Source organism: Vigna umbellata, chromosome 8 (assembly GCF_029865625.1).
Source record: "Vigna umbellata cultivar VRB3 chromosome 8, Vumbellata_1.0, whole genome shotgun sequence".
NCBI lineage: Eukaryota > Viridiplantae > Streptophyta > Magnoliopsida > Fabales > Fabaceae > Vigna > Vigna umbellata.
Window position 1 is genome coordinate 17,884,850 of NC_142172.1, and position 22,204 is coordinate 17,907,053.

Below are 22,204 nucleotides of genomic sequence, written 5' to 3' on the forward strand. Positions count from 1 at the left end.
TAATTATATTAATATTTTTATATTTGTTTGATTAATTATTAATTATGTTAATAAGGGTCATTATAATTTTGTAGGTGATTATTATTAAAAATGAATGAATATCTTCATATGGATTCTCAGATTGGTTGTAGTTTGAAATCTGATTTGTCTTCATCAATTAGCAAAGTTGTAGAGAGAGATTTAACAAATAGATTTACAACAAATGAAATATTTCATTCACGGGAGCACTTAATTCAATGGGTAAGAGGGATGGCTTTTGATTTAGGATTTGTTGTGGTAATAGTAAGATCTGACATAGCTACTAGTGTACGGGGAAGAAAAACGTATGTCAAGCTTGGATGTGAAAGAGGGGGAAAATATAGGAAATACAAAGCTGATGCAGTGGCTAGTGTATACGGCACTCGTAAATGTGAATGTCCGTTTAGATTAAAGGGTAAACCATGTTCAGATGGGGCCGGATGGGTGTTGAAGGTGATGTGTGGACATCACAACCATGAGTTGGCTGAAACTTTAGTGGGTCACCCTTATGCTGGCAGGTTAAATATGAGTGAGAAGTCATTACTGGTTGATATGACAAAGAGTAAAGTTACACCTGCAAATATTTTATTAACACTCAAACAAAATAATGATCGAAATGTGACAACGATTAAACAAATCTACAACGCAAGGCATGCGTATAAACGATCATTAAGAGGGTCCAGAACTGAACTACAACAACTTATGATGTTGTTGGATCGGGATAAGTACATTCACTGGAGTAGGTGTGTTGATGATTCAAAGGTTGTTACTGACTTGTTTTGGACACATCCTGATGCGGTGAAATTGTTAAACTCATTTAATGTTGTATTTATGATGGATTCCACATATAAAACAAATAGATATAGACTTCCGTTGCTTGAGATTGTGGGTATGACGTCTACAGGGTTAACCTTCTCAGCAGCATTCGCTTTCTTGTCTACTGAAAGGCAGAGTAATTTCACATGGGCTTTGGAAAAGCTGAAAGGTTTATTTTTAACATCTGAGGGTGGTCCTAAAGTTATTGTGACTGACCGAGACTTGGCTTTGATGAATGCCATATCAAGTGTATTCCCTGAGTCATATCAGATGTTATGTCGGTTCCACATCCTTAAAAATGTTAAAGCTAAATGCAAAATGTTAGTTCATTCTACTGAGGTTTGGGAAGTGTTGATGGATGCATGGGAAAATGTGATGGATTGTGCTGATGAAAGCTTGTTTGCTGAGTATGTGAATGGTTTTGAATACGCAAGCAGATCATGGCCTTTGTTCTTTGAATATGTTAATCAGAATTGGATTATTCCGTACAGCACATACTTTGTAAAGTTCTGGACGAACAAAGTAATGCATTTAGGGAACACAACCACAAATAGGTATGTTGTAATGTTATTTTATTTATTTGTTTTGTAGATAAATATTTATTTGTACTTGTTGAAGTTTTTTTTTTGTTTCAGGGCTGAATCTGCTCATTGGAGCCTGAAGAAAGTTCTGGGCAATAGTATGGGTGATTTGTGTTCTTGTTGGGATAGTATTCATAACGTCATTATCTTACAACACAACAAGATTAAGGCGTCATTTGAAAGTAGTTTGTTGCTCAGGAGTGACTATTTTAAAGGCTACATATATAGAGAACTTATTGGGCGTGTGTCTCGATATGCATTGGATCTCATTGCTAAGGAATTGAAAATAGTGCAGCAGATAGGATTGGACTCCTCAAAGTGTGGATGCGTATTGAGACGTACATTTGGTGTCTCATGTGCATGTGAATTAGCACGATATGATCCTAGGATGATCCCTATAGGTGAATTTCATATCATGTGGCGAAGATTGCATTTCTCAAATGTTGAATTAAATGAAACTAAGCCTCAGTTATCCATTAAAGATGAGTTGAAACAAGTAGAAGAACGATTCAATGAGGTTGACATTGGCGGTAAAGTCACCATCAAGCAGAAGTTACTTGAAATTGTTTGTCCTACATTGACATCAATGGTCCCTCCATTACATAAAGTCAAGACAAAGGGTGCACAAAAAAGTAAAGTTAAACGAAGTGAAAGGTCTACTACGCGGGATCCATCATATTTTGAGTATGTGGACGCCTTTCATTCAACCATAGAATCTTCATCTGTGAGAAGTAAATTACAATCAAAGCCAAAAGCAATGAAGAAAAGGAGAGTTCCAATGATAGACCAGTTTCATTCTACTACTCACCCCTTCATTGTGGACGTTGTTGATGTTGTGGCTGATGGTCACTGTGGGTATAGATGCATTGCTGCGTTGTTGGGACTCGGAGAAGATTCATGGCCCGTTGTGAGGAATGAGTTGTACAAAGAACTGAGTGCATGGCGTGATGAATATGCAAGCCTAGTAGGAGGCTATGATAGACTAGAAGAACTGAGGTCCCCTTTGTTGGTGCAGTCACTGTCTGCGGTAAGTGTTTCCCGTTTTATGTAGTTTCTTTATTGCACAAAGGGTTTTTTCTAACAACTTTTATTCGTAACAGGCTAACACGAGCAAGTGGATGACATTACCAGACATTGGTTATGCAATTGCTAACCGATATAACGTTATCTTAGTGTGTTTGTCATACTCTCAAAATTATACTATCTTTCCACTACGTTCCACACCACCTTCTGATATCACTCAACATCGCTTAATTTGTATAGGACATGTTCATGGATGTCATTTTGTGCAGGTAAGTGCATTTTGTTATGAATTTATTTTAAAATTACTTATCACTCAATTATATTTTGTTATTTGTATAATGTAGGTTAAGCTACAAGAAGGTTGTCCGTTGCCCACGGTGAATATCATGTCCTCAACCCACTGTTATCCTGAGGCACGAGCGTGGTCATCTATTTATACTAGTAGGATGCACGCATTTGAACAGTTGATGGACATAACAACATCTTATGTTGACTTAGGTGATTCATGATATTTATATTATGTATGAAGATATGTAGAAATACACTATTATATTTTGTTATTTAAGTACTTATTGTCAGTATTCATGATAATTATATTTTTATTATTCGTGATATTTATGTAGTATTTATTTATATATGATCATATTTATATTACTCGTTGTTAATTAAGTTCTTTTTTTTTTCCACTTAAACATATAAATATTTGATCATCTATATAACCAATATAAAAGAACATGTAACCCAAAATGAAAACATTGAAATTATAAGAAATTATAAATGTCTATTACAAATACAAAGATAATATAAAGTTCTGTAATACATAATCAGATAAAGGAAATATAAAGTCCTATCAATTAGACGTCGACCGTCTACCACGCACATGCCTCTGCTCTCTCCTAGGCGTGGAATATTCGTCGATGCCTTCATTAGCAATCTGAAGCAGGTCCACTGACACCTGATGTGCAACAGTACCCTCGGTGACATGACGACACGATATCAAGGACTGTAACATTCTCGCCATTCGCCTAAATCTAGCCTGCATTATAATTATATCAAACAATTAAATAAACAAGGTGATCAAAATTTAATAATATAAGCAATGAAAAATAATATACCAGGGCGCCAGATGGTGAAGGTGGAGACGATCTACGATGGGGTCGTGTCTCCCGTGGAACATCGGGGCGTTGTCTAGGTGCAAGAGCCGGTCGCGCGTCATCTGCAGCAACAATAATATAAGGATGCGAAACCCTTCTGAACCACTGAATGTACCCATCAACACAGTCAGAAGGGGATGCTGCATGTCTGACATTACTCACAACATGAGCTCTGAAGTGCAACCACATATGATCAATGGCCACTACATCTGCATCTGGAACCGTAGTCGGTGATCGTGGAATGTCTTGCTGAAACCCAAATTGCCTCAGCACACGCTCAGGCAAATGACGCCAAAGGGTGTCACCAATCCGAATCCATCCAGAATACATACAGATGCCGAAGAATGGCCGAATGCCTCGATGCCCCTCATACGGATGCCATACAACTCCACTGTATGTCAGCGCATCCAACTGTGACCGAATCTCTGCGAGAGTGGAACTCTGTCTAGGGCTCTGCCACCTCATGGCACGTGGTGTGGTATCATCGTAAGAAGTCACCAACCGCCTCCTCCCCAAGCCAGGGAAATGTTCGTATATCCAACTCTAAAAAAATAATCATTCAATTAAATTACATCCATGTTCGAACATGGAAATAAATACATGAAATAAATGTCAAAGTTATAACTGTACCTGAAATAGAGTCAAATATCCAGCCATCTGCTTCGTGGACGCGAGACTTGCATCCCCGAGCTGCTCGTACAAATAGGCGAGTGCAGCAACACCCCAAGCATATCTGCCACACGCGTGTACGTCTCTAAATAACAATAAGTAAAACACGCGTATAGAACTGGCACTCTTATTTGCAAAAATCGTACATCCTACTAGATGCAACAAATATGCTCTAGCAGCATAGTCCCAATGCTGCGACTCACACCTCTGAACATATATCTCTCTAAGCCAGCTAAGTCTGACTTTCGGACCACGTGCGTCCTCCATCTCAGCACCTGCTGTGCCACCATCAACGCCGAGCAGTTGCACAAGGGCTGTACGAGCCTCCTCAAACTCCAACTCCTCCAAATCACACATTTGTCCCATCACGGGCAGGTGAAGTAATGTCGAGACGTCATCAAGAGTAATCGACATCTCCCCTATAGGGAGATGGAAACTACTGGTCTCAAAATGCCACCTCTCTATGAATCCGAGGAGTAACCCCTTATCAACGTAATCATAACAAATCCCTGTAAGAGGCATCAAACTGGAATTCAACACAATGTCTTGAATTCCCTCGTGGCATGGTCCTAACTTATTTACTTTTTTTCCGTGGGAGATCAACTTCAGTGTGTCCCCTCGATCCTACACATCAATATTTAATAAATTTTCTATTAAAAAAATAATAAAATAAATTTTCTATTAAAAAAATAATAAAATAAATTTTATTTTTGCACTCACCCGGCCTTGGGAAATAGCATAAGCTACATGCTGAACATAGTGCGTCAGCAATGAATGATCGTGTGGACCTCCAGGAAATCCAGCGACATCCTCTTGTATGTCATGAACATCTGCATGCTCCTCTCCATGAGTCTCATACGCCTCATATGTTTGTTCCTCAACGGCTCGCTCCTCAGCTATGGGGTCATGCTGGATAGGAGCTGCCCGACTTCTACGAGCAGAAACGGTAGGTCTTCTCCGAGCTTCGCCCTGCGACGAACTCTCTCCTCGAGAACTCTCTCCTCGAGAACTCTCACCTCGAGAATTAAAAGATGCACCACGTGTTCTTGCCATTTCTAACAATAATTTGTTTATTTAATTTCAAAAATTAAAATAAATTATTGTTTCAAATATCATTAATAAACTATAAAAAATGCAATTCAAAATAAATTAAACTAATAATAATTAATTTATTAACTTACAACAAAAATTAAATAAAAGAAACAATTAGCTAATTAATTAAAATAATATATTTAAATACATTTCCATTTAATTATTATTAAATTAATTATTATTACAAATACAGATTTACTATAAATAAAATAAATACAAATACAAATTTACTAATATTAAATAAATTAAATTGATAATATTTATTTTAAGAAATAAAAATAATTTAAATATATAAAAATTTTCGTATCTAATTCTTAATCAATTTATTTACAAACTACAAATAAAAAAATTTATAAAATATTCAAATAATAATCTAAGTCAAAAGAAAATTTAAAAACATTTAACAATAAATATATCAAATATATAAATATATATTTCAGTTATAATAATTTAAAAACAATTAAAAAAGTAAAAAAAATTCAGCAGAGCCGAAACGGATGTGGGATATCCGATTGGCCTTCAACGGATATCCCACATCCGTCAACGGAAGTCGGACATCCGTCGAAGGCAAACGGATGTCCCACATCCGTTTCAGCCTTTCCTGCACAGTAACATCGTCGACAAAGCACGGGGTGAAAGACCAACCTGGGACGCAGATCTGCTCGTTTCCTCCGCACCAGTGTTGCTCCACACCAAACGATCTTCTACAAAAACGAAAAACAAAGAAGAAATGGAGAAACAAATGGAGAAAGAAATGGAAAAAAATGGAGAAGTTGGAGACGGAAGTGAGAAGTCAGAGAGAGCTTACGGAAGTGAGGGAGAGTTACGGAAGTGGGAAGTGAGAAGTGAGAGATGAAAATGAAAGGTTGGTAGGTTTAGGAAAAAGTAAATTTAAATTAATTAAAATATTAAAATGAAAAAAGTAAAAAAATTTAATTTTAGGACTTAATTGGAATTACATAAAATTGGGTTAGGACATAATTGAAATTATATAAAATTGGAGAGGTGGAGGGAGAAGCATGTGGGGGTGGAGGGAGCAACGCCCTGTTAAAAAATTATGAATTACCAAAGCAACAACCCAAAAATCAATGAAATTAAGGCCCACAATAATGAGCCCAAGCCCATTATCCTTACCTAATTCAACACCGGCCTATATGTTCAAAGACAGATATGTGCTTTAGATTAACAAATAACTCAAGTTATTATGTGTTCTTTAATTTATATGAATTATAAATATTTATGTTAATAAAAAATCATAATTAAAAATTAGATATATTTTTTATAATTTGGAAAATTTGAATTTGATTTTCAATAATTTTCCAGTTACTTGAGTTTTTTTATCTCTAAAATTAAGCAAATTTGATTTTTTTTTAGTTAATTTGTTTCACTTACAAACCCCTCTTCATTATTTATTTAAGTGTTTGCGAAGTACTTCTATTCACTATGAAATAATATAAAATTTTTAGACATAAGAAAATAGAACTGTTGATAAATTTTAAACAATGCATGAAAGGTTATGTCAGAATAAATTAATATTTTTATTTATTTTAGGTGTAATCATGGCCACTATTTTCAGTAGAAGAAAATCTACGTCAATTTGTAACAAAAATAATATAAAAATAGAATGAGGATTTTAGACTAAGTAGAATCAATAAGATGACTAAATTTAGTTAAATATGTAAAACAAAATGTAAAGACTAAAATAAAAAATCTAAACCACAATGATCAATTCATGTGCTGAGTATATTGTAATTTTGATTCTCTATCAAGTTTTTTTAATATATATTTCATATTCAAAATAGACTGATAAGCATGATTTTGATATTTTAAAATAAAATTAAAATATCAATATATTTTTTATGTTCGGTCAGTGTCATAATAATAGAAAACTTTATATTGTAGAAGTCATTATTGTATCACATCAATATGATTATCCTTCCTTAATGCTTTTCATTCAAATGCTGCCAAACTAAAAAAAAAAAAATCAAAATTTAGAAAAACTCACATAAATGTCGAAACACAGATTGAAAAAAATATGTCATTCAATTTATAGCTTAAATGTGTAAGCACTTTAGTTTATTAGGCCAAAATATTCCCTTACTATGTTTTGACTTAATTACTTTTTATAAATTACAATTACTTTTATTTTAGTCATTTACATTTAAAATCTTCATTTTAAATTAATCAATATAAAAATGTGATTTTTTTAAAATATTAATTTTAAAAAATAATATAATTTTCTTAAAATTAATTTTACTTATTCTCTTTTCTTTTTTTAATTTGAGAACTTAAAATACTTTTTTTTTAATTTAAAAGTATAAAATATCTGGTGATGTATGGACCGTATTGTCAGACCTCGGAAATTTAACCTAAAACCCCTGCTCAGATTCATTTAAAACGCACCCAAAACTCTGTAAACTGACGCCAAGTGTCAAGAATGGAAGATTCGAAAATCAGTAGTGGAGGGCAGGTGTCGACAGGAGAGTGTACGTCCGTTGGACGTGGGGTAGACAAAAATGATTTTTCTGAAAAACCCTGCTCACTCTCCTCTGCATGCACCTTCTCCTTTCCAAACTCTGATTTCCATTTCTCCTTCTTCTCTCTAGAAACTTCCCCTTCTCTCTACTGTAACTCATCTTTCTCTTCTCCGATCATCATTCAGAGACCGTAGAAGTATTCTCGGCGTCGTAAGCTCCATTCTGAACCGAACAGTTCCAGATTCTGAAACTAGTAAGTTTCTCGTCCCTAGCTGTTCGTTCATATGCAAACCAAGCCCTGGTTGCATGCAATCACCTTGTCTGAATCAATCTTGGTTCTGTAACTTGTTTTAGTTGGAAGAGTTAAGTGATCGTGAGGGTAGAAGTTGTAGTTGGCGAACCAAGTTGCAATCTGTAGGACGTTCTTTCACACTAAAGGTAAGGGAAGCTTATTTAATTTAATCTGTATGTAGTTGTCTTGTATGAACGTCCGTTGTTTGAATGAATGAATATGATGCATGATGGTTGATGTGTATGATGATGGGTGATATGTATGAAATGTATGAATGTGAATATGAGTAATCGTTTTGGAGTATGAATTATTAATATGCATTCTATGAAGTATGTAAATTGATATTTTGTGTGAAGTTATAAGATTATGAACTGATGTGTTGAAACTTGAGTTGGAAATAAATGAAAATCTGAATATGAAATTCTCACTATGATAATGTACTTTCGTCAACGGTCATCTACCGTTCGGTTTTTCTAGTAAACTGCTTTAAAATGGAATTCTTTCATTTGGAGAGAATTATAGTCGAGAACGAGCGTCCTCATGTGGAAACACTATGTTTGAGCGTTCGGCCAAGCATAGTTGTACCCGGATATCCCGAAATAAAGTAATATATATATATATATATATATATATATATATATATATATATATATATATATATACCCTCGTACTTTAAGACTAGTAGTGCTCGGTCTTAAACCTAGTGCTCGTATTAAGTAGTGCTCGGTCTTACACCTAGCGCTCGTACTAAGTAGTGCTCGGTCTTACACCTAGCGCTCGTACTGAGTAGTGTTCGGTCTTATACCAAGCGCTCGTACTAATGTATAATCAATCTTGATAAAATAGCGTTCGTCCAACTTCAGTAATATTTTTCCTTTACCATGTTCGGTCGTTTACTAGCATTGGATTTCCGTATGTGAACTATTCTAAATATAGTTCCTTAACATCTTGATTAATCTTCTTGCATTGGATCCGGCCTAGGGCCTCCATACTTGATTTATTCCTTAAGTATTGGTTTGAACTCAAGAGAGTCAGTTCATTCAACTGACTCACGTGGTAAATACCGTTCGTCACATATTGCACTATTGTACTCGGTTCATTTCTTAAATCTAAAAGTAACTCTCTTAGTCTTATTCTGTCCTGAAACGGGAGAATTATCGATCTCGTTCTTATCATTCGTCCTCGTTCTAAAGAAGTCTGAACGTTCGGTATTTTGTACTCTTAGAGCAAATGATGAAATTAAACGTATTGGAAATGAAAGAGGAAATTGAGAAAAATGATAATGAAAGATGAAATCGAGAATGATTATGAATGAAATTATGTGAAGTTGAACGAGCGTTCCGTGGAGGAACGACTCATGTATTGAATATTGGAATTGCTAAAGTATGACTGTGGTTATGCTAATGCTGGCAGTTCATCCTGATGTTCCGTGAGTACTCGTCCTCACGTAGAGGAGGGTAGGTCATGTGTGGGAACGGCAGGAGGTCCTAGTCCTTAGGGGTACTTTGGATATGGCTAACCTCGGGTGGCAGCTGTTGAGTGTATCCCAGTTACTACATCACCCGGGTGCACGAACGCTTGTAGCTACACAGATTCATACAGTCCAGACGGTCAGTCTAGTGATAGTTTTCGTATGGTTATATGTGATGAAATTTCTTGTTTGTTGGAATGTTTACTTTATATGTTGATGTATGAATTAAATTACATAAGCTTACCCTGTGTTTTTCCTTGTGTTGTTTCGTCCTTGTATGTCCGTCTTGTCAATTGCAATGATAATCCGTGTGCATGTGAGCAGAAGGAGACGCATTGTTGGAAGAAGTAATTGAAGAAGAGAATCTGGTGGACGTTGAAGTCAAGGCCGAACCTTAGGACGTTCGGTTATTTAGATGATAGTTGGTTCGTTTTGATCGTTCGGTAATTGGTTTTGTAAAACCGTTCAATCATGACTTTTCTTATTTCTGTGAAATTGTAAATTAATCCTGTACTTAACGCCGTTCGACTTTAAACGTTTATTATTAGTGTAAGACTGAACTGTTTATTATGAAATGTAATCAACTCTATTATATGGTTTTATTACTGTATTTTTGGGATGTTACACGTGATAAAAAAAACTAGATTAATTACATTCGTAGTGTTAATATCATGAATATTTCCAACAGACTATTATAAAAATTCAAATAACTTTTTTTAAAAAAAATTTTGTGAGATTTATTCTTCAAATTTTAGAAATTTAGTTCACGTCTTTAATTTTGTATAGATTTATTACAATTTTTTTATGTTTTGATTAAACAAATTATTTCTTTAAGGCACTTTTTAGTTCACGTGTTAGGGCTATTAATTGGAAAATAATAAAATAAATAGAACATACAAAAAAATACACACTTATAATAAATTTACTACAAGTTCATCTAAAGTTAACTTATCTGGTATAAAGCATTAATAAATTCATCTAAAATTGTGAATAACACCGTCTATAAATGAAATAAATTCATATTTAGTGACAGGCGTATTATTATTAAATGAAATAAATATTTAGTCACATGCACATTATTGTTAAATGAAACACAGCTTCTAAAATAATCTAAAAGCATGATAAACAACATCTATTAAACCATACCATAGTATATCTTTGCAATGTTAAAGTGGCATGTAACAAACTTATGTTTAATATTATATTATCATTAATGTAAGACGGTATCTAAAAACATATGTTACCAAGCTGGATGTAGGTTTTTTATTTTTTCAATTTCTCTTCACTTGAAGTCATGTATATGTAACTAAACAATAATGAAATCAAGATATTTTTATTAATGGAGTGTTATATTTATCATCATTACCCAAGGGTTGATACCTTCTAGGTGTCCTACACCACTCATGCAAATCACTCATTTAATGTCATCTAGGACAAAATCTTATATACATATACAGTTATACACTTACATATATATAAGTAATTTATCTAGATCCATCCCTCACAAAAGATTACCTAAAAAAAATATGTCATGCATGTTAGGTGTTTTTAAATTCAAGCTGATATACAGTTTATTCTGTTATTTTGTTTACTATAAAACACTGTTGTATTACATATTTTACTGTGTTCAATATACATTCAATATTCTCACGTTTTCATTTCTCTCTATTCTGATATCTTCTATCAGTTTCTATTCTTTGCATTCTCTTACAGTGGTATCCAGAGCCCAGGTTGAATGAGTACCTAAGGGGTATCGTTCCGAGTACAGTGCGGCTGACTGTGGGTGGTTTAGAACGATCAAGAAAGCAGTTCTTGGGCAGAGAAGAAGGGTGGACCATGGCTGATTTCTCTACGACAAATCTTCCTGTACTCACCGATAAGAAATGGAGTAGGTGGAGTACGCAAATGCGTGTGTTGTTTCGCGTTCAAGATGTGAGCAGTGTGGTAGAAGGAGATAACTTCGTTAGTGATATTCGTGGTTCAGAAGATCAGAAGGAGATACTAAGAAAGAAAGATGATAAAGCCTTGCTAATCATTCACCAATGTGTGGATGATATGCATTTCGAGAAGATACAAAATGCATCTACGGCTAGAGAAGCGTGGGAGATATTGGTACGCTGTCATTCTAGGGGAGAGAAAATCAGAAAAGTGAAACTCCAGACGCTGCGGAGACAATACGAACTGGCACAAATGGAGGATAGTGATAAGGTTAGTGATTATTTCACTAAAATTCTGAGTATTACTAACCAGATGAAGAGATGTGGTGAGTCCATTAGTGATTTCATGATAATTGAAAAGATTATGCGGTCTCTACCTCAGCAGTTTGATTACATTGTTGTGGCAATTGAAGAATCAAAAGATATAGAGAAGATGAAGATTGAGGAACTACAAAGTTCCTTAGAGGCACATGAAATGAGATTGGTAGACCGAAATCCCATAAAGAATGATGAGCAAGCACTCAAGGCACTGTATGTCAGAAATGAAGAGAAAAAGAAGTTCAAGAAGTGGAAAGGAAAACCAGCAAAAGGAAAATGGAAAAATGAGTATAATGCAAATGAGCAAGATGAAAAGGTTGAATGTCCTGAAGGGAAGAGTGGTTCTGAAAAGAACATAAAGAAGAAAGATAGAAGGAATGTAGAATGCTTTAGTTGTCACAAGATGGGGCATTACGCATTCGAATGTTACTCAAATAAAGGTAAACAGAAGAAGAAACAACAAAACAAGGAGGCGTATCTAGCTCAAGAGGATTCTGACTCAGAACCATTGACGCTGATGGTGACAACAACAACTGATAATTCACAATCATTTGTGAAATCGTGGTATTTGGACTCGGGGTGCTCAAATCACATGACATGCAACAAGGAGTGGCTGGTCAGATTAGATGAATTAAAGAAGAGTAGGGTCAGATTCGCAGATAACAGCACACTCCAGGTCGAAGGAATGGGAAATGTGGTTATACGAAGAAAAGATGGCTCACATGCTATCATAGAAGATGTTCTACTTGTGCCAGCAATGAAATGCAATCTGCTAAGTCTTGGACAACTTGTTGAGAAAGGATTTATAGTTGTTATGGGAGGCTGTGATCAAGTAGAAGTGTTTGATAAAAATAAAGTGTTGATCTTGAGAAGCAAGATTTCTAAAAATCGAACATTTCAAGTGTGTATGGATGCAGTAGGAAGCTGGCATTGTTTGTCTACTGTAAAGGATGATGATACCTGGAAGTGGCACTTAAGGTTTGGCCATCTAAACTTTATGGATTTAAGGCAGCTAAGTGGAAAAGGTATGGTTTCTGGAATGACAGAAACCAGTATACCAGAAAATGTGTGTGAATCTTGCATTGTGGGAAAACAAAGCAGAAGACCATTTCAAGCGAGACTGGAGATGAGATCCAAAGGATGTCTTGTTGTAAAACTGTATTGCAAAAGATCTTTCTTCCATAGTTTATGCGTGCTGAAGAATCAGATGATGCAGTTATGTGGAGTGGTTTTGACCACGTGCTCTGTAACCTCACTAGGTATTAAGCTTCCAGCATCTTCCGCAAGCTAGGGGCTGCCAACGTTCATTTTGCAACGTTTCAATTAATTAAAATATTATTTTTCTAAAAGATATTTTGGACTTTTGGATCATGGGCTTGATCCATGAACTCTATAAATAGGGAGCTCCTCCTCCATTCCATAAACACACAAAAATTTCATTCTTTCTTATTCTTCTCTTTTCTGAGTTTCATTCTTTAGCTCTTTTTCTCTTCTAAAATTAATCTGGGTTATTCTTATACTCTGTTTAGAGTTCCTTGCTAGTTCTGAGATCCTCAGAAATATCTGAGAAGTTCCTGTTGTATCCTGGGGGGCTTGCGCAATACACCGCGGATAAGTCCTTAAGGACAGTGATCTACACGCCTCAGGAAGTATATTGTTCGTGATCTTTATTCTACTTTTGTCAGCTTTTACAACATGGGAAATGTGGTTATACGAAGAAAAGATGGCTCACATGCTATCATAGAAGATGTTCTACTTGTGCCAGCAATGAAATGCAATCTGCTAAGTCTTGGACAACTTGTTGAGAAAGGATTTACAGTTGTTATGGGAGGCTGTGATCAAGTAGAAGTGTTTGATAAAAATAAAGTGTTGATCTTGAGAAGCAAGATTTCTAAAAATCGAACATTTCAAGTGTATATGGATGTAGTAGGAAGCTGGCATTGTTTGTCTACTATAAAGGATGATGATACCTGGAAGTGGCACTTAAGGTTTGGCCATCTAAACTTTAAGGATTTAAGACAGCTAAGTGGAAAAGGTATGGTTTCTGGAATGACAGAAACCAGTATACCAGAAAACGTGTGTGAATCTTGCATTGTGGGAAAACAAAGCAGAAGACCATTTCAAGCGAGACTGGAGATGAGATCCAAAGGATGTCTTGATGTGGTGCACTTCGATATATGTGGCCCTATGGAAGTGTCGACCTTGGCTGGAAATAGGTATTTTATCACTTTTATTGATGAATTTAGTAGAATGGTTTGGGTGTTCCTGATACAGCTGAAGAGTGAAGCTCTTGAGACATTCAAGAGGTTCAAGATTAAGGTAGAAACAAAGAGTGGAAGAACCATTAAAATACTTAGAACCGATGGAGGAGGTGAGTATACGTCTCATGCATTTGAACAATTCTGTCAAGACAGTGGAGTCAATCATGAAGTAACAGCACCATACACTCCACAGCACAATGGCTTGGTAGAAAGGAGAAACAGGACAATTATGAACATGGCCAGGTGTTTGCTGCGTGATAAGTGCTTGCCACGAAATCTCTAGGGTGAAGATGTGTCAACAACTGTTCATATATTGAACAGGTGTCCTACCAAGAGACTCACAGGCAAAGTTCCACTCGAGCATGGACAGGTACGAAACCAAGTGTGAGTCATTTTAGAATGTTTGGATCTTTGGTTTTTAGCCACATTGCAGATCAGAGGAGATCGAAGCTTGAAGATAAAGGAGAGGCGATGGTTCTCGTGGGATATCATCCGACAGGGGCATATAAGCTCTACGATCCTAACAAAGGCAGAATGGTGATCAGTAGAGATGTAGTAATTCTAGAAGATGAGAGTTGGGATTGGGAGAAAGGTCAGACCAGTATCAAGAAGGTAACGGTGGTGACTGAGATATCAGATGCAATTGATAAAAAGATTGTTGATGGTGCTGATAGTGATGATACACTAAGGAGACCTAGAAGACAGTCTACAAGACTACCGAGGTTTGCTGATTACGAGTTATACACAGATACTGGTGTGAGTGATGAAGGTGATCTAGTTCACATGGCATTAATGGCTGGAACTGAACCAATAGATGTAGATGAAGCTATGGCAGAAACAGAATGGAAGGAGGCAATGATTGAAGAACTCAGATCCATCGAGAAGAATAGAACGTGGAGCCTGGTTGATCTGCCACATGGAAAGAAATGCATTGGATTGAAGTGGGTTATCAAGCGAAAGCTGAATCCAGATGACACTGTTTTAAAGCACAAGGCTAGGCTCGTGGTAAGAGGATTTTTGCAAAGACAAGGGATTGATTTCACAGAGATGTTCGCTCCAGTAGCAAGGTTAGAAACAATTCGTGTAGTAATTGCTATTGCCTGTGCTAAAAGATGGTCTATGATTCAACTTGATGTTAAATCTGTGTTCTTGCATGGACCACTAGAGGAGGAAGTCTATGTTCAACAGCCTTCAGGATTTAACAGAGTGAATAAGGAGCAGCAAGTGTACAAACTTCATAAGGCTCTCTATGGCTTGCGGCAAGCTCCAAGAGCATGGAACAGAAGGATTGACGGGTTTTTCCTTGGTCATGGGTTTAAACGTTGTGTTGTGGAGCATGGTGTGTACGTATGGTGTGTACACACACACAGTTATATATATATATATATATATATATATATATATATATATATATATATATATATATATATATATATATATATATATAAACCGAACACTATGACTTAACCATCTAGATTGTATGAATATGTAGCTACAGTCGTCCTTGCACTTGTGGTAGTGTAACAGCTGACACCAATCAAGCTACTACCCAAGGTTAATCCCATAATACCTACCTCGGCACCCTGAGGTGGTAGGACCTCCTGCTATTCTCACAAATGAAATATCTCTCTATGTGAGAATGATACTAATAGAATTTCAGGATGAACGCCAGCTTAGCATATCCATATTCATACTTTACAATTCAATAACCATACACGAGACATTCTGCCTTGGAATTCTCTTCCACAGTATTTAAAAGTCAAAATTCTCATATTTAACATAATCTATCATTCATCAGTTATATTTTCATTCATAGAATAAAGAGAACATGTGAACGTTGGAGACGAACACCTTCACATTACCCAACTGAGAGGACCGAACGGTTCATAAGAGACAAAACAGAAGAAAATGACCGAATGTTATTATTGACCGACCACTATAGGAAACCAACTACTAGGAACTTAGCCCAACCTGAAGAGCTTAAACCGAACACTCATAGCTCAAACCAAACTCTTAAAAACTTAGACCGAATGCTTTTACTGCACTGAGTACTTAGAGCGTACTGGATACTCTATCCAGACTGAACACTATTTTAAATATCAGAACACTGTGGTTAGACCGAACGGTCATAAATAGATAACACCTCTAATAGACTGAACCCAGTTAATGTTTGAGTACGAAACACAGCCGAACGGTCAACAAAACAAAATTCTGAATAACACTTCTTAGACCAAAATAAGATATTTTTCTTAATTTCTAAACCTCCAAACTTGATTTCTAAGTTATTTTAAACCTATTCCACTAAACCTATTTCACATTGACCCCAACTCACATTTTCACATACTCTCTTTCCCAAACCAGAAATGACCGAACGTTCTACAACAGGAAACTCCAAACCAGTTTATAGGTCTCGACCAATCAGGAATTTGAATACACTTCAATCAAACATACCATTATTCATACATGCAAGCATTCAAACAAAAATTCCAAACACAGAAAAACATAATTAAATTACTAGCTTCCCTTACCTTGAATAAACTTGACACCTCCTAAGCTTCCACCATTTTGACTAACCAGCAACCACTTCTAAAGCAACCAACTAAATTTATGATCGGTGAAAAGGGACCAACTAGAGGATCAAAGACAAAAAAACAAATTTAGAGAGATAGATGATGAACACATGTAAGCTGAACAGTGCTTGCATGTATAAGAAAAATATAGAACCTCACAGAACGAATGAGTTTACTTACCTACTTCACACAACAACTAGATTGATGGAAATGAAACTCTTGCCACCAAGAAAGAACTCAGACACAACCTAGATGATGATCAGAAGAAGGAGAAAGTGAGAATTTGTATAGAGAATGAGGAGAAATTTAGAGAGAAGAGGTGCATGCAAAAAGTGGCTCAACGTTTGAAAAATTTACTTGTATCAAAAACCGATCAGCCAATCAGCTACACACACCTATCTTTCACTTTCTAAATTTTCTAAATCCTTACATCTATACCTGACTTCCACTCACTGCTGATTTTAATGTTCCTAACACAAACAATTTGAATAAGTTTTCAAAACTTCATATCAACATTAGTTCCTTTTAACAAAATAAGAATAATGTGCATTTAGTATCGAGATTCGATATTAATAAGTAAAAGGTGACACTAATTAGTTAACATCATTGAAATTGCATCACACATCCAACAAATTCTATAACCATGGAAACAAATTAATTAGTGTCCAATTTTGAAGTCAATTATTATTAATTTTTAAATTGAGTTTCAATTAAAATTGTTTATTTTTTAACCAAGTCGATGCTAAATAAAATCTATTTCAAATATTAATTTAATTTATGTCAATATGACGGATGTTAATGACAATAATTTCAAAACAAATTTCTTTTTTTACAATGATTCTATCTTCAACAAAAGTACAACATAGACAAAAAAAAATAAAAAAAAACAGGTTTGGGATTGAAAGAGTTTTATTGAGAAAACAATGTGAAATCAAATTATCATCACGATAGATAAAGTAGATAAATGTGAACGAATGAGATATATATATATGAAAAGATTTATACACAAGAATGAGAGAAACAAATTATACACGAAAATATTTATCATTTTTAAATCTAACTCTTCGGATAAAAATAATTTATAATTTTTATTTATAGTCACAAACTTACACAAATTCATAATATATAAATAAAATTAAGTTCGTCTGCTAACATAAAGTTAAAAATATATTATATTATTTTCATCAACTTAAATAAATAATAAAATAAATAAAATTAATCTTGATATTAATTTGTATAAGTGTCAATACTAAAAAAAAATAAAATTAACATCAATGCAAACTAACTTTATTTATTTTCAACATTTATTTTAGTTTACATTCACTAGATTGACATTAACTTAATACTAAGAAAAATATTTATACTTATTAAAGAAATTTAAAAATAATGTTGTATTTATACAAAATGAAAAGAACTGAAGAGCTATTTTCTTTCGTGGTTTAATGTCTCCATAGGTTCCTATTTTCGTCCCAAATTTGAAATAGGTCCCTGTTATATTTGAAGTCTTAATTAGATCCTTATTTTTGTTAATTTGATGTAAATAAATCCTTTCCGTCAATTTCAGAAAACGGCGTTAAGAGTGCGTGACGTGGCGTGTGTGAATGTAATTTTTTAATACTGAGATATTTTGAATGAAGTAAATATAGTATAATCCATGCTGAAATTAATTAAACAGAGGGCAAATTTGGAAAAACTTAATGTTTTGTTTGCTGAAACATCTCTGGAAGGGAGAAATCAAAATCAAGTGCGGACCCCTTTAATTGACAAATGTAATTGAGATTGGGGAAAAAAATTAGGGGTAGGGTTCGTGTGAGGAACAAATTAGCTTTGGAAGTTGGAAGAAGGCTTTCCTGCCTGCACCGCGAATTGGATTCTGTGTGTTTTTTATTCACAGGTTGATGGAGACGAAGGAGAAAGTGGCAGTGCGATGGTGGTAGAGGCGATTTAGGCTTCAACAGCGGCGACAATAATGCTTGGTGATGGTGGAGAAGATTCTGGGTTGGTTTCTGGTGGTGCGCCTCTTGTGGTTTTCTGCTTGCAGGTTGACGATGAAGACGTGAGGGAGATGGTTGCGCCACGGCGGAGGTTCGGCGAGAGACTGGCATTTCTGTTCTTCTCTGGATTTTGCTTTACAGGTCCAGTGATGTAGATGACGAACTCACAATGTTTATCACTTTAGTAACATTAAAAGGCGTTAAAAGAGTGTATGTAACTTTAACTTCAACCCATAGGACGTACGTAACTTTAACTTTAACTTTGACTTTCTAAATTTTTACAGGTTTTATCATAGGGACGTACGTAACTTCAACCCATAGGGACGTACGTAACTTCAAACACAAACACAACACACATTCCCTTTCCCTTCTTGTTGGTGTTGGTCAGATACAACTCGTCCAACTACCTCCCTGCTCACGACCGTTCGGTCTGGTCGTCCACCCTCCTCTATCGCTCGTCCAACTACCTCCCTGTTCCCGATCGTTCGGTCTGGTCGTCCTCCCTCGTCTACCGCTCGTCCAACTACCTCCCTGCTCACGACCGTTCGACCTGGTCGTCCACCCTCCTCTATCGCTCGTCCAACTACCTCCCTGTTCCCGACCGTTCGGTCTGGTCGTCCTCCCTCTACCGTTCGGTCACATAGCTCCCCACCTTCTACCGTTCGGTCTGGTCGTCCTCCCTCGTCTACCGCTCGTCCAACTACCTCCCTGCTCACGACCGTTCGGCCTGGTCGTCCACCCTCCTCTATCGCTCGTCCAACTACCTCCCTGTTCCCGACCGTTCGGTCTGGTCGTCCTCCCTCTACCGTTCGGTCACATAGATCCCCACCTTCTACCGTTCGGTCCCCCTCTCTCTCCCTCCTACACCTTCTTCTCTTGTACACTTTCCAGCCCCTAACATGTGCTCCCTGCCTTCCAACGTTCGACCTTTACGATCGATACCGTTCGGCCTCACTTCCCTCCTACCTTTCTTCTCCTTCTCATTACCTCCCACCTTATACCCTAACATATACAATACCAGATATAAGACCTGCAAAAATTTCTAAACATAACTATGCCCACCAAACTATTAAAAAACAGTACTTATGCTTTAGTAATACAGCAATGGAAATACAGTTCCTGGTCATTGTAATATATAAGACGTCAAAGAAGGAAGTTCTAATATATCCAAAACATTGTAATACATCCAAAACACATAGTTGGCATCATTGTCTTTCATTAAATTACATAGCAGTAAAACCATAAACATTGTTCCTTAGACTATTACATAATAAGATCCTTAAACTTGGCATCATTGTCATTTATGTTGAGCTTCCTGGTCATTCATACACACTTCAGATAACTGTGATGATGGCATGATTGGTTCTTGGGTTGCTTTGGGGGACCACCACCGAATATTGTAGTTTCTCATCAATAAAGGACCCACACCTGACCTACCGAGACACGAACCCCTGCATGCCGCTTCCAACTACTTCTTCTTCACCGACGAACCTTGCCGCTTCAGCTCGAACAAAGATCGTGATTTTTCTTCCCTCACGCGAACCCTAATAATAAAAACCCCCAATTTGTTTCCCCAATCTCAGTTGCATTCCTCAATTAAAACGTCTTAGATAGAACATGTTGAACGTGAATTCTGCATTTGATTCTCCCTCGGGCATCCACTCGAACAGCATCCACTATTTCCCAACTTTGAGACGACACGAGCCCTAGAATAGAAAAATCCCCAACTTGATTTTGATTTCTCCCTTCGAGAGATGTTTCAGCAAACAAAACATTAAGTTTTTCCAAATTTGCCCTCTGATTAATTAATTTCAGCATGGATTATACTATATTTACTTCATTCAAAATATCTTAGTATTAAAAAATTACATTCACACACGCCACGTCGTCACGCACTTCTTAATGCCGTTTTATGAAATTGACGGAAAGGATTTATTTGCATCAAATTAACAAAAATAAGGATTTAATTAAGACTTCAAATATAAGAGGGACCTATTGAGATATTAAACCTTTCTTTCGTTGTGGTTTACTCGATGCCTTTTTGAATTTGGAGCTTTGTTTGGTTAGAGAATTTTGATCAGCCATTCCTTCATCCTCAATATTGCAACCCTATGGCCGCCTAACGCTGTTTTCTTCTACTTTTTCACATTTTGTCTCTTTTAAAATCCTATCATGTGAACGTGAACTAATAATCAATGCATATCCACTACTTCTTTTATGGTAGGCAAAACGTGTAAGTCAAGTTCAAGTCAATAATTTTGTTTTATTCTTTTTTTTTTCTTTTACTCTGTCTCCAAAATCTTTTATTTTTTATATTTTCTTGTGTTTTTTTAATATATTTTTGTGAAAAAAATTAGTTATCATACAATTTTCTTACCAAAAACAAAACATTAGTCATCTTACAATTTGATGATTTTATCAATATTTTTGCGTTCATATCATATTTGCATGTCTATGCATCTTGGCAGAGATAAGTCTGATAAAAGAAAAAGGTAAACAGATTCCTTTAGAGGAAAACAAAGACAAACCATGACACACTACGAGCAATATCTTTTCTGCCGACCAAATTTGTTTCATGATATATATTCCTCTAATCATGTTATTTTGTCCAGCATTTACTGATTACAAATAATCAATTATCAATTGTAAAATAAGAAAGTTTTCCTCAAATAATATTATTTCATACACATAATTGGTATAATTAGTTATTTTATTAAATTTGTTCATTAATTTAAATGTTAATAAAATGAAGAAAAAATGTCAAAATTAATACATTACAACAAATTTTAAAATTACAAAAGGAATTTAATCGATAAAATAAATTTGTTAATAAATCTAAATTAGAGACGAATTTTACTACGAGTTTTTGGTTGATAAATTTGTCGTAATATATACTTCACTTATTGATGACATTTTTCATTGATAGAATTTGTCAGTAATTGAAATATATATTATTGACAAATTTTTTTATTAATAAATTTTGTCGATAATTATAAATTTTAAAATTTACTGATAAAATTTGTTGATAATTTAAAATATTTATACAGATGGATTTATTTGTCAGTAAGAAGAGAGACAAATTTTTTATCCAAAAAGTCTAGTAGGTGCATAGATCGTAGAAATTAGGATGTAGAAATATCATTGTAGACCACCATAGCAAATGTAGAAACACAGGCCCCTGCTTTGATCTCCTTCTTCACAGCAAGCATGTTTCTTCTTTCTCAATGTTTATGGTCACCATAGATAACTGCAACGCCTACCACAGGTGTGTTTGGCGACCGCATTGACTCTCTAGATCCAACGACATCATCGGTGTTAGTAGTGTTGTGTTTCTCCTTTCTCACTTGAGGGTTTCACCTTTTTTCCTTCTTCTCTGTCATTATCATATTGAGACAGTAATTGTCGCACCTCTTCACCACCGTCGCGGTCCAATTCAACACAGTCATTGCAAAATTTTCATTTCCTATTTGTTTATTGCATGTGTAGGTATTGAGTCTGTTGTAATTAGAAAACAAGTGATAATAATGATGA

General features: G+C 35.5%; 3 protein-coding genes across 3 annotated transcripts; all 3 read left to right on the top strand.

The window, feature by feature from the left end:
- Positions 1 to 249: 249 nt before the first annotated feature.
- Positions 250 to 1,807, top strand: LOC148194179 (protein FAR-RED IMPAIRED RESPONSE 1-like). Its single transcript, XM_088097135.1, has 3 exons — positions 250 to 1,388; positions 1,470 to 1,743; positions 1,787 to 1,807. The coding sequence occupies exons 1-3, from the start codon at positions 250 to 252 to the stop codon at positions 1,805 to 1,807; spliced, it is 1,434 nt and encodes a 477-aa protein (XP_087953261.1).
- A 19-nt stretch (positions 1,808 to 1,826) lies between these two features.
- LOC148194180 (uncharacterized) lies at positions 1,827 to 2,983 on the top strand. The gene is made up of 3 exons (XM_088096139.1): positions 1,827 to 2,442; positions 2,516 to 2,707; positions 2,783 to 2,983. The coding sequence occupies exons 1-3, from the start codon at positions 1,831 to 1,833 to the stop codon at positions 2,945 to 2,947; spliced, it is 969 nt and encodes a 322-aa protein (XP_087952265.1). The 5' UTR covers positions 1,827 to 1,830; the 3' UTR covers positions 2,948 to 2,983.
- Positions 2,984 to 6,095: 3,112 nt separating this feature from the next.
- On the top strand, positions 6,096 to 15,668 carry LOC148194181 (uncharacterized). Its single transcript, XM_088097136.1, has 7 exons — positions 6,096 to 6,191; positions 8,185 to 8,268; positions 11,307 to 12,914; positions 13,034 to 13,107; positions 13,534 to 14,314; positions 14,431 to 15,461; positions 15,602 to 15,668. Exons 1-7 carry the CDS (start codon positions 6,096 to 6,098, stop codon positions 15,666 to 15,668), a joined length of 3,741 nt encoding a protein of 1,246 aa, XP_087953262.1.
- Positions 15,669 to 22,204: the final 6,536 nt, after the last annotated feature.